The sequence below is a fragment of the Natrix helvetica genome (assembly GCF_964273705.1).
Source record: "Natrix helvetica genome assembly, chromosome: 1".
Lineage (NCBI taxonomy): Eukaryota > Metazoa > Chordata > Lepidosauria > Squamata > Natricidae > Natrix > Natrix helvetica.
Window position 1 is genome coordinate 353,424,395 of NC_138548.1, and position 18,390 is coordinate 353,442,784.

The window sequence follows — 18,390 nt, forward strand, 5'->3', positions numbered from 1 at the left end:
TTTAATGAGGGCAATTCCAGCTGTCCCGCACACGACCCGCCTGCGCTCCCCCCACTTGCGGCACGCGAGCCAAAAAAGGTTCGCCATTGCTGTCCTATACCCATGATGGCAAACCTATGGCACGCGTGCCACTGGTGCGGAGCCATTTGTTAGGGTACGCAAGGCGTTGCCCTATCAGCTCCATCACAGCTGACTTTGGCCTTCTTTTAAGGTCGTTTTTCGGCCTCTGGAGGCTTCCTTGAAGCCGGTGGAGTGGGAAAAACCGGCCCTATGGCCAAACCGGAAGTCACCGTTCCCAAACTTCTGGTTTGGCTGTAGGGCCGTTTTTCGCTCTCCAGAGCCTTCAGGAGGCTTCTCTGAATGCTCCAGAGGGCGAAAAACGGTTCTATGGTCAAACCGGAAGTCATTTCTGGTTTGCTCGGAGGGTCATTTTTTGCCCTCCGAGGGTGAAAAACGGCCCTATGAGTAAACCGAGTGTCACTGTCCTATACCATTTCTGACAAGAAGCAGTCACGTCTCTTCTTCAAAGCTGTAGTGATGAAGCATTCACAACTTCTGCTGTTGTTTTGTTGGTTGATTGTTATCACTGTCTGAAAATGTCTCCTTATTTCTAGGTTGAATCTCCTTGATCAGTTTCCATCCATTGTTCCTTGTCTGGCCTTCGAGTGTTTTGGAAAATAGGCTGTCCCCTCTCTGTGACAATCCCTCAAATATTGGAAGACTGTTATTGTGTTACCCCTGGTTCTTTTTTTCACTAGACTAGCCATGCCCAATTCTTCTAACCATTCTTCATATGTTTTAGCTTGCTGGCCTCTAATCTGATTTGAGCTTCCTTTTTCTTTCTTTGCTCTTCCTTTCTCTAACCTTATCTGACATTCCTTTCTCTGGCCCAGTGCGGTCGTTCCTTATCATGTTATGCTGGGCCAGAGTGAAGTAGCTTACATCTCTATTACGTATGTTTGCCGTCCTGAGATATTTCTACATATAATAAAGGGGGATATAAGCATGTATGTATGTATGTATGTATTATTTTTACTTACCATGAAAATGTGTATGGCAGCCCCACTCATAATGACTCCACATGGTTTACATCAATAAAATCTTAATACAAAAACCAATAATCCCTATATATTACAAATGGCAAAATGCAAAGCCTATAGATTTAACATTTATTGCCCTACAAATACAGGGCACTTCTAGCAAGGTTGATTGCATTCGGATGGTCTGGAAATCCCAAAAATATGATTCTTGCTTTTCTTCAATTTATAAGTTCACCAGGCTTCCTGGCCTTACTAATTGTGTTCATGTCAGGTGCCATTCTTGCTCAAATCTAGTTATCTTTCTCCTTGCAAGGAGTTAAAATGGAGACGTTCACGGCAGAATTAGCAGCATATAAATTTTTTAATTAAATAAATGCATAGACCTTCAGTACCTCAAGCAACCTGCAGATGGGCAGCCTCAGCAAGGGCCATTTTCCAGATTAATCCTTTTCCTCTGATTTATTTAAAATATTTATGTAGCCAGCTATCTTATAATAAATACTGGCTGTCTCCCAATCAGTAATTAACTTAAAAACTGTATTAAAACCAAATGCATAAAAACAAAAACCTGGCTCAAATCAAGCTTCTGGTGTGCAGCCGCCTTTTCTTATCCCAGTGCTTAAGGGAACAGCTAGTTGTGGAAGACTTAAGAGGATAAAGGCCTGCCAAAACTCAGGGGGAAGAGTGTCTGATAGGGCAGGAGCTGCAACGGAAAAGACTCACTTCCTATCTTCTATCAGATGGTAATATTTAAGGCTAGGAATGTGCCCACCTTATTTGATCTGGTAGAACAGATAGATGGGAAAATAATAAAAGTTGGGAAAGTAGGTGGTGGCTCTGGTTAAAATGCAGCATTGCCGGCTGAACTTCTCCCACTGTCCGGAGTTCAATCCTGATAGGGCTCAAGGTTGACTCAGCCTTCCCTCCTTCTGAGATCGGTAAACTGAGGACCCGGATTGTTGCGGGCTGTATGCTGACTCTCTAAACCAGTGTTTCTCAACCATGGCAACTTGAAGATGTCTGGACTTCAACTCCCAGAATTCCCAAGCCAGCGAATTCTGGGAGTTGAAGTCCAGACAGCTTCAATTTGCCAAGGTTGAGAGACACTGCTCTAAACTAAGAGGGCTATAAAACGCTGTGGGGTGGTACATAGATCTAAGTGCTATTGCTATTGTTATAATAAAGAAATAGCTTTAAAGGTGATGACCAGTATCTTTAATTGCACCTTAAAAAACAAATCCAGTGCAGCTCATGTGACAAATATGTTACATGGGCAACCCAGGGCCCCCCATTATTGTGTGCGCTGCTGTGTTCTGGACCAGTTGAAGTTTCTAGTTGGTCCAGTGCAGTAAGCCAAAAGTAGGTGAACAAGGCACCAATGACCTGTATGCAGGGCCTCTCACGGTCTGACGTTTGATCACATGACCACGGGCACGCTCCAGTGTGAAAAATGGTCATGTCACTTTTTTCAATGCCCTTGTAACTTCAAATGGTCACTGATTTGAAACGTCGTAAATCAAGGACTACCTGTACATAATTGGGTATCTCAGAATGGATGGCCTCCCCTAGCAGTTTCATGTAGATCAGTGGTTCTCAACCTGGGGGTCAGGACCCCTTTGGGGGGCCGAACGACCCTTTCACAGAGGTCGCCTAAGACCATCGGAAAACACATATTTTCGATGGTCTTAGGAAACGAGACACCAATTTTATGGTTGGGGGGGTCACCACAACACGAGGAACTGTATTAAAGGGTCGCGGCATTGGGAAGGTTGAGAACCACTGATGTAGACGTTGAAAAGCAGCAGCAAAAGGCTTGAGACCCGGGGCGCCCCGATTTCAGGGGCCAGGACTCGGTTCCTCTTCTACACAGACCAACTTAAAGTAGAAATAGAACCACCATAATAAATTGCCTCCCATTTCCTGTCTCCAAAGCCTGTCCAGGAGGATGTCAGCGTCATTGTTATTGAAACCTGATGGCAGGTCTAGGAGGGACATAATGACTGTACTCCTTCTATCTCAAACCCTTCCAATACAATACAATACAATAGTAGAGTTGGAAGGGACCTTGGAGGTCTTCTAGTCCAACCCCCTGCCTAGGCAGGAAACCCTATACCGTTTCAGACAAATAGCTATCCAACATCATCTTAAAGACTTCCAATGTTGGGGCATTCACAACTTCTGGAGGCAAGCTGTTCCACTGATTAATTGTTCTCACTGTCAGGAAATTTCTCCTCAGTTCTAAGTTGCTTCTCTCCTTGATTAGTTTCCACCCATTGCTTCTTGTTCTACCCTCAGGTGCTTTGGAGAATAGTTTGACTCCCTCTTCTTTGTGGCAACCTCTGAGATATTGGAATAATGCTATCATGTCTCCCCTAGTCCTTCTTTCTCTTAAGCTAAACATACCCAGTTCCTGCAACCGTTCTTCATATGTTTTAGTCTCCAGTCCCCTAATCATCTTTGTTGCTCTTCTCTGCACTCTTTCTAGAGTCTCCACATCTTTTTTACATCGTGGCGACCAGAACTGAATGCAGTATTCCAAGTGTGGCCTTACCAAGGCATTATAAAGTGGTATTAACACTTCACGTGATCTTGATTCTATCCCTCTGTTGATGCAGCCTAGAACTGTGTTGGCTTTTTTGGCAGCTGCTGCACACTGCTGGCTCATATTTAAATGGTTGTCCACTAGGACTCCAAGATCCCTTTCACAGTTACTACTACTGAATAAGGTACCACCTATACTGTACCTGTGCATTCCGTTTTTGTTGCCTAAATGTAGAACCTTACTCTTTTCACCATTGAATTTCATTTTATTAGATAGTGCCCAATGTTCAAGTTTGTCAAGATCCTTCTGTATCTTAAGCCTATCTTCTGGAGTGTTGGCTATTCCTGCCAGCTTGGTATCATCTGCAAATTTGATGAGTTCCCCATTTATTCCCTCATCCAAATCATTGATGAAGATGTTGAAGAGTACTGGGCCTAAAACAGAGCCTTGGGGTACTCCACTGCATACTTCCCTCCATGTAGATGCAGTTCCATTGAGAACTACACGTTGAGTGCGGTTGGTCAGCCAGTTACCAATCCATCTGGTGGTGATGCTGTCCATGAGAAATGCAACCAATGCTGTTTTGGTGATGTGCTCGAGCCTGACCCCAGACTGAGAAGGGCCCAGGTGTCTTTCTCCGGGTGGCAAAATCAGGGCTGCAAACAGAGAGTTAGTTTGATTTCCAGGCTGCCAACTTTTCAGTGCCCTCTTCAGCTGCACTTAGAAGGGATCTAAATCTGCAGCAATGCCTTGAACTCCTCCGCCAGGTAAATTCCTCATATCGATCGCTCACAAAGCTATCCGTAGCACTTGATGGCACATCAGGAAGCAGGGAATCGGTGAAAACATCTTGCAAACAAACCCCTTAGGGTTGAAGTAGCGGAACGGACACGTTCTTCAACCTTATGGCGCTAGATGGCGCTCTAACAAAGAAGCAACACTCGCCCCTGGGAAGCAGGTACGGTACAGCGGCGGCAGAGCTAGGAAAGCGGGAGAGGCTGGGCTGGAACGAGATGAAACGATAGAGTGTTAGTCTTCCCAGAGGATTTATAATGACCCGGCTGTTTACAAGGAGCGTAAATCCTCCCATGCCTCAATATCCAGTCAGCGCTGAAGAAGCGCTGAAACGTCTTTAAAGAAAAACAGGAAAGTCTAGTTGCCTCCTGAAAAACAATAGCACCTTTGGGAAACCCATGACCCGGATGACTGAGAAGCTCCATAGACCGATAGAGTATTGGATTGCTAGAGCGGATGTAGAGAGACTAGGAGGCGAAGGGCGGAGGAACTTCCTCTTCCGATTCACCCACGGGAGTATTTTGGTGTTGGCGGAGCCTCTTGTGCTGTTTGGAGGGTCGAAGCGGCTCCCGGGAGGTGAGTGGAGGGAAGGTCGGGGGAGAAGCCGGGAGCAAGTCGGGACCTTTGGCTTCCTCCACGGTGTATGACGCAGCGAAGGGGCAATGATGAAACATTTGGGCTGCTGCTGCATATTCTTTCCCTCCCCAAATTGTATTCCTCTGGGGCTGCTCGATTTAAAACTTCTGCCTGTGATTTTACCAATGGGGGATTTAAAAACAATATATATTTTTCATGTTTCTTAACCGCCCATCTCCCTCAGCCTTCACGGATCGCTTGATTCCTTGTGGTTTTTATTGAGATGCTGTTTTCCTGGCAAGAGCAAAACGGGTTGTTTAAATCTTGCCTAGGATTTGATCCCCATTTCATCTGTCATGTTCTAAACGAAGGTAAAAAAAAATGAAATAAAAATTGGAGCGAATGCAATTCCGGGACATTTTGCACACGGAAGCACACATAGATTGTCTACATATATACATTCATGGGTGTGTATTTCTGTGTTTTGAAGAACAGAAGTTGGAAGGGACCTTGGAGGTCTTCTAGTCCAACCCCCTGCCTAGGCAGGAAACCCTACACCACTTCAGACAAATGGCTATCCAACATCTCCTTAAAGACTTCCAGTGTTAAGAGTATTTACAACTTCTGGAGGCAAGCTGTTCCACTGATGAATTGTTCTAACTGCCGGGAAATTTCTTCTTTAGTTCTAGGTTGCTTCTCTCCTTGATATGTTTCCACCCATTGCTTCTTGTGCTTTGGTGCTTTGGAGAATAGTTTGACTCCCTCTTCTTTGTGGCAACCCCTGAGATATTGGAACACTGCTATCAGGTCTCCCCTAGTCAGAGGTTGATCAGGCAAACCGGTAGTAGCGGCGGTGGGAGGCTCTGCCTACCTGCCCAGACGCATGCACAGAAGCGTCGCGCGGGAGTGTGCGAGGGAGCGCACCCAAACCGGTAGTACAAAAAGTGGAACCTCTGCCCCTAGTCCTTCTTTTCACTAAACTAGATATGCCCAATTCCAACAACTCTTTTTATATGTTTTATTCTTTAGCCCCTAATCATCTTTGTTGCTCTTCTCTGCACTCTTTCCAGAGTCTCCACATCTTTTCTACATCGTGGTGACCAAAACTGAATGCAGTATTCCAAGTGTGGCCTTACCAAGGCATTATAAAGTGGTATTAACACTTCACGTGATCTTGATTCTATCCCTCTGTTGATGCAGCCTAGAACTGTGTTGGCTTTTTTGGCAGCTGCTGCTCACCGCTGGCTCATATTCAAGTGATTGTCCATTAGGACCCCAAAGGTCCCTCTCAGTTACTACTGTTGAGCCGGGTGCCACCTACCCCCAAACTTTTAGGCACCAGGGACCGGTTCCATAGAGTAAGGTTTTTTCTCAGACTAGAGGGAACATAGTTTTGTGTGCTGCCTCATTGTGCAAATGGGGCTTTACTTGTCTGCGCGGCCCAGTTGCTGGTAATGCCACGGACCGGGGATGGTCCATGGACAGGGGGTTGGGGACCCCTGACCTATACTATATCTGTGTATTGGGCTTTTCTTGCCTAAATGTAGAACCTTACTTTTTTCACCATTGAATTTCATTTTGTTAGATAGCGCCCAATGTTCAAGTCTGTCAAGATCCTTCTGTATCTTAAGCCTATCTTCTGGAATGTTGGCTATTCCTGCCAGCTTGGTGTCATCTGCAAATTTGATGAGTTCCCCATTTATTCCCTCATCCAAATCATTGACGAAGATGTTGAAGAGTACTGGGCCTAAAACATATCCTTGGGGTACTCCACTGCATACTTCCCCCCATGTAGATGCAGTTCCATTGAGGACTACACGTTGAGTGCGGTTGGTCAGGCAATTACAAATCCATCTGGTGGCGATGCTCTCTAACCTACACTTTTCTATCTTATCAAGTAGTAGGTTGAGGTCTACTTTATCAAATGCCTTACTGAAGTTATATTCGCAGCACTCCTCTGGTCCAATAATTTTGTCATACAAAATTACAATAAGAATGCAATAAGATATGTCTGGTATAATCTGTTTTTGAGAAACCTGTGATGACTGATGGTTTGCCTCTAGGTGTTTGCCTCTAGGTGTTTGCTGATTTGTTGCTTACCTTTTCCAGAATCTTCCCAAATATTGAGGTCAGGCTGATAGGTCTGTAGTTTCCTGGATCTATTTTTCCCCCCTTTTTTTGAAGATAGTTCTGGTAGTTCCCCAGTGCTCCAGGATCTTTGAAAGATATAGTTCATTGGTTCTGAGATCACGTCTGCCACTTCCCTCAGAACCTTGGGGTGTAATCCATCTGGTCCTTGTGATCTGAACTTGTCTGGGATGGTCAGGTGTTCACGTACCATTTTCTTGCCTATTTTAACTTTTCTTCCTAATCTGTTTTTACGGTACTGTTTTTGATAGGTTTGACTGTTTTTTTTCCTTTTGGGTAAAGACGGATGCAAAAAATGAGTTAAGCTGTTGTTAAGATTTCTCCCTGTTGGTTATCACATTCCTGCCACTTTCTCCCGTTAATGGACCAATCGTTTCCTTGCCTTTTTTCTTGTTTTTTTATACGTTGAAAGAAGGGTGGTTTTTTGTTATTTTTGAATTTTGTCGCAAGCTTTAATTCACTTTGAGCCTTGACTTTCCTCCCGTTATCTTTGCAGGCTCAGCTATTTGCTGATATTCTGCCTTAGTCATGTGTCCCGCTTTCCACTTTTTATATTTCTCTTTTTTTTCTTTCAATTTATCAGAGAGTTCTTTATGCAGCCATGCTGGTTTCTTTTGAAAGCTCTCATTTTTCTTTTTCACTGGTTTTGTGCTAGACTGGGCTTTTATTATCTCACTTTTCAAAGTTTCCCAAGCTTCTTGGGTTGTTTTCCCCGTGAGGATTCTCATCCATGGAATCCTTCCCAAGCTCTCTCTTAAGTTTATTAAAATTATCTCTCTTAGAGTCCAAGGCTCTAGTTTGACTTTGTTCTATTGATTGCGCTTCTATAATGTTGAATTCCAATGTTGCATGATCACACAAACACACACGCACCCCTAAGTTCCTGTACCTTCCATCATTTCATCTGTTAGTGAGAATTAAGTCCAATATGGCTGATCCCCTCGTTCCCTTCTCTACATTTTGGGAGACAAAATTGTCTGCTAGGTTTGTCAGGAACCTGTTTGATCTTCCACTTGGCGCAGAGTTGCTCAGTTGATGTCACAGAAGTTAAAGTCCCCCCATTACTATTGTAATGTGATTCCTACATATCTTAGTTAACTGCTCTATTTCTGTAGACATGTAGTTATTTCTTATATATATTGCAACTCCACCTCCTTTTTTATTTGGTCTGTTTCTTTTAAGTAATTTAAGTCCCTCTAGCTGTAAATTTGTGCTTATATGACTGATTTACCCAAGCCATAAAGGGAACCTTATAATCAGGGTGGATAAAAATGTATGATTTTTTTAAAAAAATAAAAACAGATTTTTTTTATTTAAATCAAATTGATTTTAATACAATGCTTTTGAAGTAAAAATCTATCTAAAGATAGTTTTCTGCTTAAGATACATTAATAATTTGGTTTATTCAGCATGAAATGGAGCTTAGTTTTGTAGCATGAGGCTGTATATTCTGCAATATTGGGACTGTCGGTGAATCCCAAAGCCAGTCCAGAAGGATATCCTGGTCAATGGTATTGAAACCTGATGAGAGGTCCATGAGGTGCACAATGGTTGTACCCCGTCTATCTCAAAACCACCAAAATTCCATGAGAATTGCAACCGGTGGCACTTTGGTGATGTGGCCCGGCCTGAACAAGATTGGGAAGGGCCCGAGTGCTTTTCTATTGCACAAAATTGTATCCCGTCTATCCGAAGCCCTCCGGAAGTCCATTAAAATTGCAACCAATGACATTTTGGGGTGTAGGGAATCAGCAACCAACCCCCTCCCAGAAGAATGAAATATTTGGGGAATATTAAGAGAGACAAAATACTACATTTCCCCAAAGGAGAAATGGCAACAAAATCTTAAGGAAGCCAGAAATCAGCACATTTCCCCTTCCGCAAGTAGAAATTGTCTTTGAGGCATGGGGACTGGAGGTGGGGCTGGGTATGATGAGTGATGTCAAGTTGGCCACGCCTACCCAGTCGCATGACCACCTGGCCACACTTACCCAGCCAGTCATTAGGGCAGAGTACCAGTTGTTAAATTCTTTTAATGCCACCACTGGTAGGGAGTCGACAACCAACCTCCTCACCAGAAGAATGAAATATTTGGGGCTATCAAAAGAGGCAAAATATGATATTTCCCCAAAGGAGAAATGAAAAAAAAGCATTCTTAAGGGAGCCAGAAACCAGCACCATTCTCCCTTCCACAAGTAGAAACGGAAGAGGCCAGCGTTTAGAAATGCTGATTTGGTAATCCATTCAGAAAGACTGGGTCAGGCAGGAAACTCCAAATAAGCAATTAGACAAGCCAAAAGTTGACAGGATTAGCTCAGACAAGCTCCTAGGATTTGCATTTCCCCTTTCGCCTATAGAGCCAGCCATGACCCCATAGGAATCTGATGACAGCCATTAGAACAGTGATGGCGAACCTATGGCACGTGTGCCACAGGTGGCACGTGGAGCCATTTGTCAGGGCACGTGAGTCCACCCTTTTTAAAGCCATTTTTCACCCTCCCCAGGCTCCAGAGGCTTTATAGGAGCCTGGGGAGGGCGAAAAGAGCCTCCCCACCCCTTCCTGGAGGCTTGTTGAGCTTCCCTGAAGCTCTGGAGCGCAAAAAACTGGCCCTACGGGCAAACTGAAAGTTCGGGAACGGACATCCTATTTGCTCGGAGGGTCGTTTTGAGTGCTCCGAAGGCTTCAGGGAAGCCTCTTGAAGTTCCCTGAAGCCTTCGGAGCGCTTAAAATGACCCTCCGAGTGAACCGGAAGTGATTTCTGGTTTTCTCGGAGGGTAATTTTGACTGCTTTGGAGGCTTCAGGGAGTCCTCCTGAAGATCCCTGAAGCCTCCGGATGGCTTCCGGGGGGCGGGGGAGGCTGTTTTCGCCCTCCCCAGGCTCCTATAAAGCCTCTGTAGTCTGAGGAGGGCGAAAAAAGCATGCAAAATGGGGGGAGGGTCGCACCTGTAGTGCGCGCATGCGCACTGGGGGGGTCGCGAATTGCATTATGGGTGCGGCACGACTGCACACGACCCCCCTGTGCTCCCCCCACTTGAGCCAAAAAAGGTTCGCCATCGCTGCATTAGAATATTAAAGGACATGTTTTTGCACAGGAACAGGAAGCTCAAGTACAAAACCCAAAGAAGGTATAAAAACCCACTCACTCTCAACTCCCTTTTGTCAGCTGTCCCAGAACTGCTGTTGGTTGTGTTCATCATCAAACTTTCTTTCCAATCAGCCTCCATTTTATTTTATTCCCGTCTTGGACCTGAACCACGTGGATTTTTTCTTCCCACAGGTGATGAGCTCCGGCGTGAACCCAGATTGAGAAGGGCCTTTCCTCCTACACAGCCCTTTCTCCTGGTGGCAAAGTCAGAGGGGCAAGCGGAGGGTGAGTTCACGTTCCAGGCTGCCAACCTTTCATTCCGCTCTTCAGCTGGAAAACTGCACTTCATTCAACACCCTCCCCACCCCCAACGACTCCAGATAGAGACAGAATGAGCGTATTTTCAGGCTCGCTTCACTAGGTGGAGCTGTAACACAACACCGTTGCGACATCCAACGGTAGGGCGCGGAGCTGAGGCATCTCCCCAGGCATGTCAGCCAACGCCCATTGCTGTTCTGGGTTGCAGTGCGCACATGTGCATCAGCGACCTGGTCTTCCAGTTTCTAATGCGCATGCGTGCAGGAAGGCCAGCTGGCTGGCCATTTTCTAATGAGTTGCTTTGTAGTTTCCGTCGGGCATGTGTGCATTTTGGCATTCGGTGCATTTTCGGTGCGTGCATGCTCCCATTTTGGCACTTGGTGCCGAATAGGTTAACCACCACTGGGCTAGATTCTAGAAGACCCACAAGGTCCTTTCCAGCTCTATTCTGAATATGAGATGTAGGAGATTTTTAAAAATCTTTTATTCTTTTATATTTCATACCTGCCCATTTCCCTCAGTCTCTTGACTCCTTGACATATTATTGTCATGTTGATTTCCTGGAAAGTGAGGAGTCTCATGGGTAAAATGGATGATTTAAATCTTGCATCGGATTTGGGCACCATTTCGTCTGTTAGCGTCCCCCCATTTCTAAATTTAGATTTTTTTGGAAAAATGTGAATGCATACTAGGATGTTTTGCATACTGAAATGCAGATAGATTTCCTACGTAAATTATTATTTTTGTTATGGCATGCATATATAGGTGTGATTTTACCCAAGCCAAAAAAGAATTTTTTTGATTGAGTGGATATTTGAACTAGGACAGGGGTTTGCAGCCTTAAACACAAAGAGCCATTTGGACCATTTTTCCACAGGAAACAAAACCGGGAGCCACGAAACCCAGGTGGGTATGGTGACTCATTCCCATCCAATGACATGACACCCCTGCCACGCCTACCCAGGTTTTGTGGCTCCCATGTTTTTTTCCCCATGGGAAACAGGTGTGTGTGTGTGTGTGTGTGTGTGTGTTTTCCTTTCTTTCTCTCATCTCTTTCTTTCATCTCTCTTTCTCCCTCCATCTCCTTTTCCCTCCCTGGCCCCCTCTCTCTCTATCTTTCTCTCTCCCCCCTCTCCCCTTCTGCCTCCCTCTCTCCCATCTTTCTCACTCTCTCTCTCTCTCTCTCTCTCTTTCTCTCTCCGTCTCCCATCTCTCTCTATCTCCCTCCCTTCCCCCCCTCATCTCCCTCTTTCTCCCTCTCTTTCATCTCTCTCCTCATCTCTTAATCCCCCTCTCTCCCTCTCATCTCTTTCTTTCTTTCTTTCTTTCTTTCTTTCTTTCTTTCTTTCTTTCTTTCTTTCTTTCTTTGCCTCTTGCTGTCTTTTTCTTTCTCTCTCTCTTTCTCTCCCTCCCTCTCCTCCACTCCCCACCCCCACTTCCCAACCCACACACCCAGGGAATAACTGTCAGGAAATTCAGCCACGTTCCCTCTGTCTCTGGAAAGAAACAGAAATAAACTTTGGGTTGAAAAGGTGTGACTGTCAGGCTGTTCCATCACAGTGCCACTTAGATTCCCATATGGACTTAGAAAAACATCATCACAGGAAGCTGCACACTCACACAGGCACGCATATGCATCCTGCAGCTGGGTCCAAAGTGGCCAGAAAATGTAGTCCCTGGGCGCCCCCGAACATGCTTGGTAGGCGAAGTAAGGGACAACCCCTCCCCCCCCATCACCAAGGCTTTTGAATCCTTGTAAAACTGGCAAAGGCGGAGAGAGGGGAGCAGTCAGAGCCGAATCGAGCTGAATCTCTCTCTGCCCCCCCTCCTATCTCTCCCCTTCCTTTCTCTCCCCCCATCTCCCTCTCTCTCTGTATTGGGTCTTCCCCCCACCGCATGCCAAAAGGGAAGCCAGCTGGGCTTCTCCTCCTAGAAGCCCCCCTATCCTTTCCCTTGCTCCCTTCCCTCTACTTCCCACTCAGTGCCACTTCAGGATAGAGGAGCACGCACTGGAAACGTGTGTTGGGCTGACATTGGAGCACGCCTTCTGACCCTCCGTCATTCGGCCCACAAACTCTCTGCGCTCCGCCAGGCCTGGCTTGCGGAGGAGGAGGGGGAAGCAGCCATGATGCCTCCGCTCCCCCTACCCCCATGGCCCCAGTGATTGCTGCCCGGCTTCCACAAAGTCACGGTGCATTTCAAAGGCGGCAGCTTGTGTTGGAGGTGCCGAACAGCGGTACAGCTGCGAGAGCCAGGCCAGCCCTCTCCACCATCTGACTCGCCAATGGGGGCACTTCTGCTGGGCAGCAGCAGCCCCTCCCGCCAGGCTTTTGTGCTCAGTGCTCGGCTGGGGGAGGGAAGCGCTTCCGCACGCCACCCCCTTGTTTATCTTGGCCCCACCGATGAGGGAGGAGCAAGGCCAGGTTTGGGGAATGGCCCCCACCCTACAAAATCTGCCCCCGCCGTTCTCTCCCTGCCCTTTTTGTTGGCAGCAACAGAAAATGTAGACGAAAGCAGAATGCTGTTGCCGCACAAAGGCAAATGCAGGGGCTCTTTGCTCCTGCACTAAGGCTCCATCCATCACCACTGCAGTGACAGGGCAACACCTCTGTCATCCCTCTGATGTGACAGGACCACAGGGAGCCTCAGCAGAGGGTTGAAAGAGCCACATGCCGCTCTGGAGCCGCAGGTTTCCAACAACCGAACTAGGATCTGTTAGTCTTCTACATGGCAAATGAATCATAATGTTAAAGCTGAAACTATAGGACTTTGATCTTTCTTCCTTTATGGTAATAGATGAGGGTTGGGTTTTATTTTGCTGCTTTCACATCAGTGGTGGGTTTCAAATTTTTTTAGAACCTCTTCTGTAGGTGTGGCCTGCTTTGTGGGAGTGGCTTGCCAGCCATGTGACTGGGTGGGAGTGGCTTGCTGGCCATGTGACTGAGTGGGGGGTGGCTTGGCAGTCATGTGACTGGGTGGGGGTGGCCAACTTGTAAAACTCACTTAACACCACTCTTGCTTAGCAACCAAAATGTCGGCTCAGAAACTCTGGCATTTGAAGCACACAAGTCTTACAGCTGTCAAGTTACAGGACCCTTCCACCCCTAACCCTTTAGAAAAAAAAACCCAGGGGTGTTCAAACTTGACAGCTTTAAGACTTGTGGACTTCAACTCCCAGAATTCCTCCTCTCGCTCTTCGTCTTGATGATGTGTGGAGGGGGGGGAGCTGGAACCGGTTCTAAACGGCACTGTAGATTTGTGGAACCTCTTTTTATAGGAGGGGTTAGAACTGGCAGGAATCCACCCCTGTTTCACATGTCCTGCAGCAAATTTTTAAATAATAATGAAACTAATTCATTAATATGAATCTTACAGACGAGGATGCCAAGAAGAGCACTCGGGACAACAGAGAATGAGAAGCAGCCTTAAAATGCAAAACAAACCATCAATCAACATTTTTCAAAACAAATCTCCTTCCTCAGCAGATGAGAGACAGGGGAGAGAATAATAAGAACAAAGTTTTGATCAGGAAAAAAGATTATGTGCAACTGAAGCAAACATTACCTAAGCAGTGTTCCAATATCTCAGGGGTTGCCACAAAGAAGAGGGAGTCAAGCTATTCTCCAAAGCACCTGAAGGCAGGAAAAGAAGCAAAGGGTGGAAACTAATCAAGGAGAGAAGCAACTTAGAACTGAGGAGAAATTTCCTGACAGTTAGAACAATTAATCAGTGGAATAGCTTGCCTCCAGAAGTTGTCAATGCCCCAACACTGGAAGTCTTTAAGAAGATGTTGGATAGCCATTTGCCTGAAACGGTATAGGGTTTCCTGCCTAGGCAGGGGGTTGGACTAGAAGACCTCCAAGGTCCCTTCCAACTCTCCTATTGTATTAAGAATGGAATAACAAAAAAGAGGAAATACCTGGAAGTGAGTGGAAAGGAAAAGGTTCCTTGGACAGCCAAAATGGACAGGTATGAATGAAAATCTATGACGAAGGAATGGATGGCTTGAATCAAAGAACCTCCATGTAATAGATCAGAAATATTTTTGGCCTCCTCAAGAATAACAGTGTGGAAAAAAGCTCCCAGACTGCCTATTGTGGGAAAAACACAGATTGCAGATCTCAGCTGATATGGAAGAGAGGATCTACCCAATGAAAACCCATACGAGTATTTGGAGTGGGGCAAAAGCTTTACTCAATAACTCTTCCTCATAATTCATGGAAGGATCCATATTGAAGACAAGCCCTACCAGTACTCCCAATGTGGCAAAAGATTTAGCATGCAGACCAATCTGGTGAGACGCAAGAGTACTCTCACTAGGGAGAAACTCTTGGAATGTCCGGATTGTGGGAAAAGGTTCACACGGAATTCTAACCTGGTGGTACACAAAAGGACTCACACAGGAGAGAAGCCATATGAATGTCCGGATTGTGGGAAAAGGTTCAGACGGAATTGTGACCTGGTGGTACACAAAAGGATTCACACGGGAGAGAAGCCATATGAATGTCTGGATTGTGGGAAAAGTTTCACACGGAATTCTGACCTGGTGGTACACAAAAGGACTCACACGGGAGAGAAACCATATGAGTGTCCTGATTGTAAGAAAAGTTTCCGTCACAATTCCAGTATGGTGACACATCAGAGGATTCACACAGGAGAAAAACCATATGAATGTCCAGTTTGTGGGAAAGGTTTCTGTCAGAATTCCACCCTGGTGGGTCATCAGAGTACTCACACAGGAGAGAAATCATATAAGTGTTGTGATTGTGGGAAAGGTTTCACTCACAATTCTAGCCTGGTGGTACACAAGAGGACTCACACAGGAGAGAAACCATATAAGTGTTGTGATTGTGGGAGACATTTTAGTAAGAATTCCAAGCTAGTGAGACACCAGAGGACTCACACAGGAGAGAAACCATATGAGTGTCCGGATTGTGAGAAAAGTTTCTGTCAGAATTACAACCTGGTGGAACACCAGAGGACTCACACAGGAGAGAAACCATATAAGTGTTGTGATTGTGGGAAAGGTTTCACTCACCATTCTAGCCTGGTGGTACACAAGAGGACTCACACAGGAGAGAAACCATATAAGTGTTGTGATTGTGGGAAAGGTTTCACTCACAATTCTAGCTTGGTGGTACACAAGAGGACTCACACAGGAGAGAAACCATATGAGTGTCCAGATTGTGGGAAACGTTTCCAGGCTAATTCCAACCTGGTGAAACATCAGAGGACTCACACAGGAGAAAAACCATACGAGTGTCTTGAATGTGGGAAATGTTTCAGTCGGAATTCCAGTTTGGTGATACACTGGAGGACTCACACAGGAGAGAAACCATATGAATGTCCGGATTGTGGGAAAGATTTCAATAATAGGTCTAGCCTTATAAATCATGTAAGGTTACACATGGGGGAGTAATGATTCAAACACCCAGATTGCAGACAAACATTGTTTTGCACAAAATTCCTCCCTTATCACACACAAGAAATTGCACTTGTGGCAAAATTTGATGTCTGTAGAGAAATCTTGAATTTTGTTTCTTGTCTCTCGTTTGTAACCCAACTGAGCAATTTACCATATAATTTCCTGCATGATTCTTTTTAGTGAAAATCTGCCCTGTAGTACTGTATGGCACTGAATGCTGGGCAGTGACAACAGGGACCCAAGGCTATATCCATGCCATGGAAATGCGAATGTTCGGTTGGATATTGGGCCTCTCCGTTCTTGACCACTTCACAAATGACACTATTAGACAGCATTTTGGTGTGGCAGCAATTATAGAGAAGGTGAGAGAAAGCCAACTCCACAGGGTATGGCCATGTCCAGAGAGGAGCACCATCCACCCTGGCCACGACTTCCTACCAACTAGAAGTCAATGGCTGGTGACATCATGAGCATCCAAAACAGAGACACCATCAACAAAGATAATGCAAGCCCTGTGCCTGTGCCCTGGAAACGCAGCTGACCATGCTAGGCAGCGTTCAGTGGTGCGAAAAGCGAAGCCTGAATCTGTGGGAATACACTAGAAAGAAGATTCCTTTTTAGTGAAACATGTCTTATTATCGAACATGAGAAGAGTAGAATAGAATCTGTATTAGGTATGTTTGCCGGCTTGAGTTATTTCAACATATAATAAAGGGTGATATAAATACGTACATCCCTCTTTATGTATTTTTGTTCAGTACGTATGTGTTTGTGTATTTTTATTCAGTAAAAAAAATGTATGGGGCGCACCTAACTCATGACTCCACACGGTTTACAGCAGGGGTGTCCAAACTTGGGAACTTTAAGACTTATGGACTTCAACTCCCAGAATTCCCCAGCCAGCCATGCTGGCTGGGGAATTCTGGGAGTTGAAGTCCACAAGTCTTAAAGTTCCCAAGTTTGGACACCCCCTGGTTTACAGCAATAAAACCCTTAATACAGAACTCAATCAACCCCATAAATTGCAAATGGCAAAATGCAAAGCCTCCACAGTTAAAATCTAGTCCTGCAAATACAAGGCACTTCTAGCAAGGTTGATGGTATTTTTATGATCTGGGAATCACGAAAAGGTGATTCTTGCTTTTGTTCAATTTTGAACTTAACCAGGCCTCCAGGCCTTAGTGATTGTGTTCGTGTCAGGTGCCATTCTTGCTCAAAACTGGTGATCTTTCTCTTTGCAAGGAGTCAAAGTGGAGAAGTTAACCACAGGATTAGTGGCATATACATTTAATAAATATTAACAACAACCTGGTTCCAAATCAAGCAACTGTTCTGATCCCAGTCTTTAGGGGAAGAGCTAGAGCTTTCTTATTTTACACAAGACCAAGATGATAAAGGCTTGCCAAACTTCATGGGGAAGAGTGTTTCATAGGTCAGGGTGTACAATGGAAAATACACAGGGAAGGGACACTTATTAGCTCCTATCAGACGGCAATATTTAACTGAAGGATCTAGCAGCAGGTCCACCCTATCTGACCTGGTAGAATATATGGATTCAAAAATAATAAAGATGGGACAATAATGACAGCTATCTTGGTGGTCTAGTGTTTAAAATGCAGTGATGCTGGCTGACTCTGTCCATTGCCTGGAATTCGATCTGACGGTGCTCGAGGTTGAGTCAGATTTGCATCCTTGTGAGATTAATAAAATGAGGGCCCAGATTGTTGGGGACAATATGCTGACGCTGTAAACCGAGAGTGGTATAAAGCACTGTGGTGGCATATAGGTGTAAATGCTATTGTTACAATAAATAAATTGCTTTAAAGGGGATGTATTGCACCATAAACAAATCCAACGCAGCTCACACGATAAAGATGTTACACAGGTAATCTAGGGACTCCCATTACGATGAGTGCTGCTGCCTTCTGGACCACTTGGAAGTTTTTGAATGGCCCGGGGTAGTAATCTAAAGAGGAGGTTTGACTAAGGCAAGAGTGACCCATTGTGCAAGTCCTTTCAGGTCCAGGATGGGATGCAATTGGTGCACCTAATGAATCTGCTAACCCCCTTCCCTGTCAAGATTTCCTTAAGTAGGAGCTGGGAAAAACGACTTGAAAAATTCCCTCCCAAAACAGTTGAAAACAGCTCAAAAAATTTCCCGAAAACTGGTATTTTCGTGCGTATGGAGCAGAGGTGGGATTCAAGCAGTTAAAATTCAGCACCAGTTTGGCAAATTGGCTAATTCCACCACTGGCTGGCCCCGTGGCCACTTGTTTTGGGGCCATTTTTGGCCGTTTTTCAGCCCGTTTTTCAGCCATTTTTGGACTGTTTTCAGGCTGTTTTCCATCCATTTTCTGGGGCTTTTTCAGCCCGTTTTCTGGGCTGTTTTCTGGCTGTTTGGGGGAGCTTTTGGGGACCATTTTCCATACTGTTTTCGGACTGTCTTTGGCAGTTTTTCA

At 45.4% G+C, this 18,390-nt stretch overlaps 3 protein-coding genes across 8 annotated transcripts in view; all 3 read left to right on the forward strand.

The window, feature by feature from the left end:
• LOC309385202 (uncharacterized protein) overlaps window positions 1-693 on the forward strand; it is a 32,334-nt gene extending 31,641 nt beyond the window's left edge. The window contains exon 3 of the mRNA XM_081939407.1: window positions 615-693. Coding sequence (XP_081795533.1) covers window positions 615-629 — 15 coding nt within the window. The 3' untranslated portion in view covers window positions 630-693. The remainder of the gene's footprint in view (window positions 1-614) is intronic.
• LOC309385203 (uncharacterized protein) overlaps window positions 1-9,585 on the forward strand; it is a 123,624-nt gene extending 114,039 nt beyond the window's left edge. The window contains exon 3 of the transcript XR_014174181.1: window positions 9,500-9,585. The gene's annotated coding sequence lies outside the window, so the exon portion shown is untranslated. The remainder of the gene's footprint in view (window positions 1-9,499) is intronic.
• LOC309385195 (uncharacterized protein) overlaps window positions 1-18,390 on the forward strand; it is a 195,724-nt gene that overhangs the window by 70,233 nt on the left and 107,101 nt on the right. For 4 of the 6 annotated variants that reach the window (XR_014174178.1, XM_081939375.1, XM_081939378.1 and 1 more), the window contains exons 2-3: window positions 4,933-4,953; window positions 10,381-10,473. The exons of 1 other annotated variant lie outside the window; for it this stretch is intronic. The gene's annotated coding sequence lies outside the window, so the exon portion shown is untranslated. Of the gene's footprint in view, window positions 1-4,931; window positions 4,954-10,380; window positions 10,474-18,390 lie in introns of those variants that run through there. One more of the 6 variants, XM_081939382.1, reaches the window with a different exon arrangement.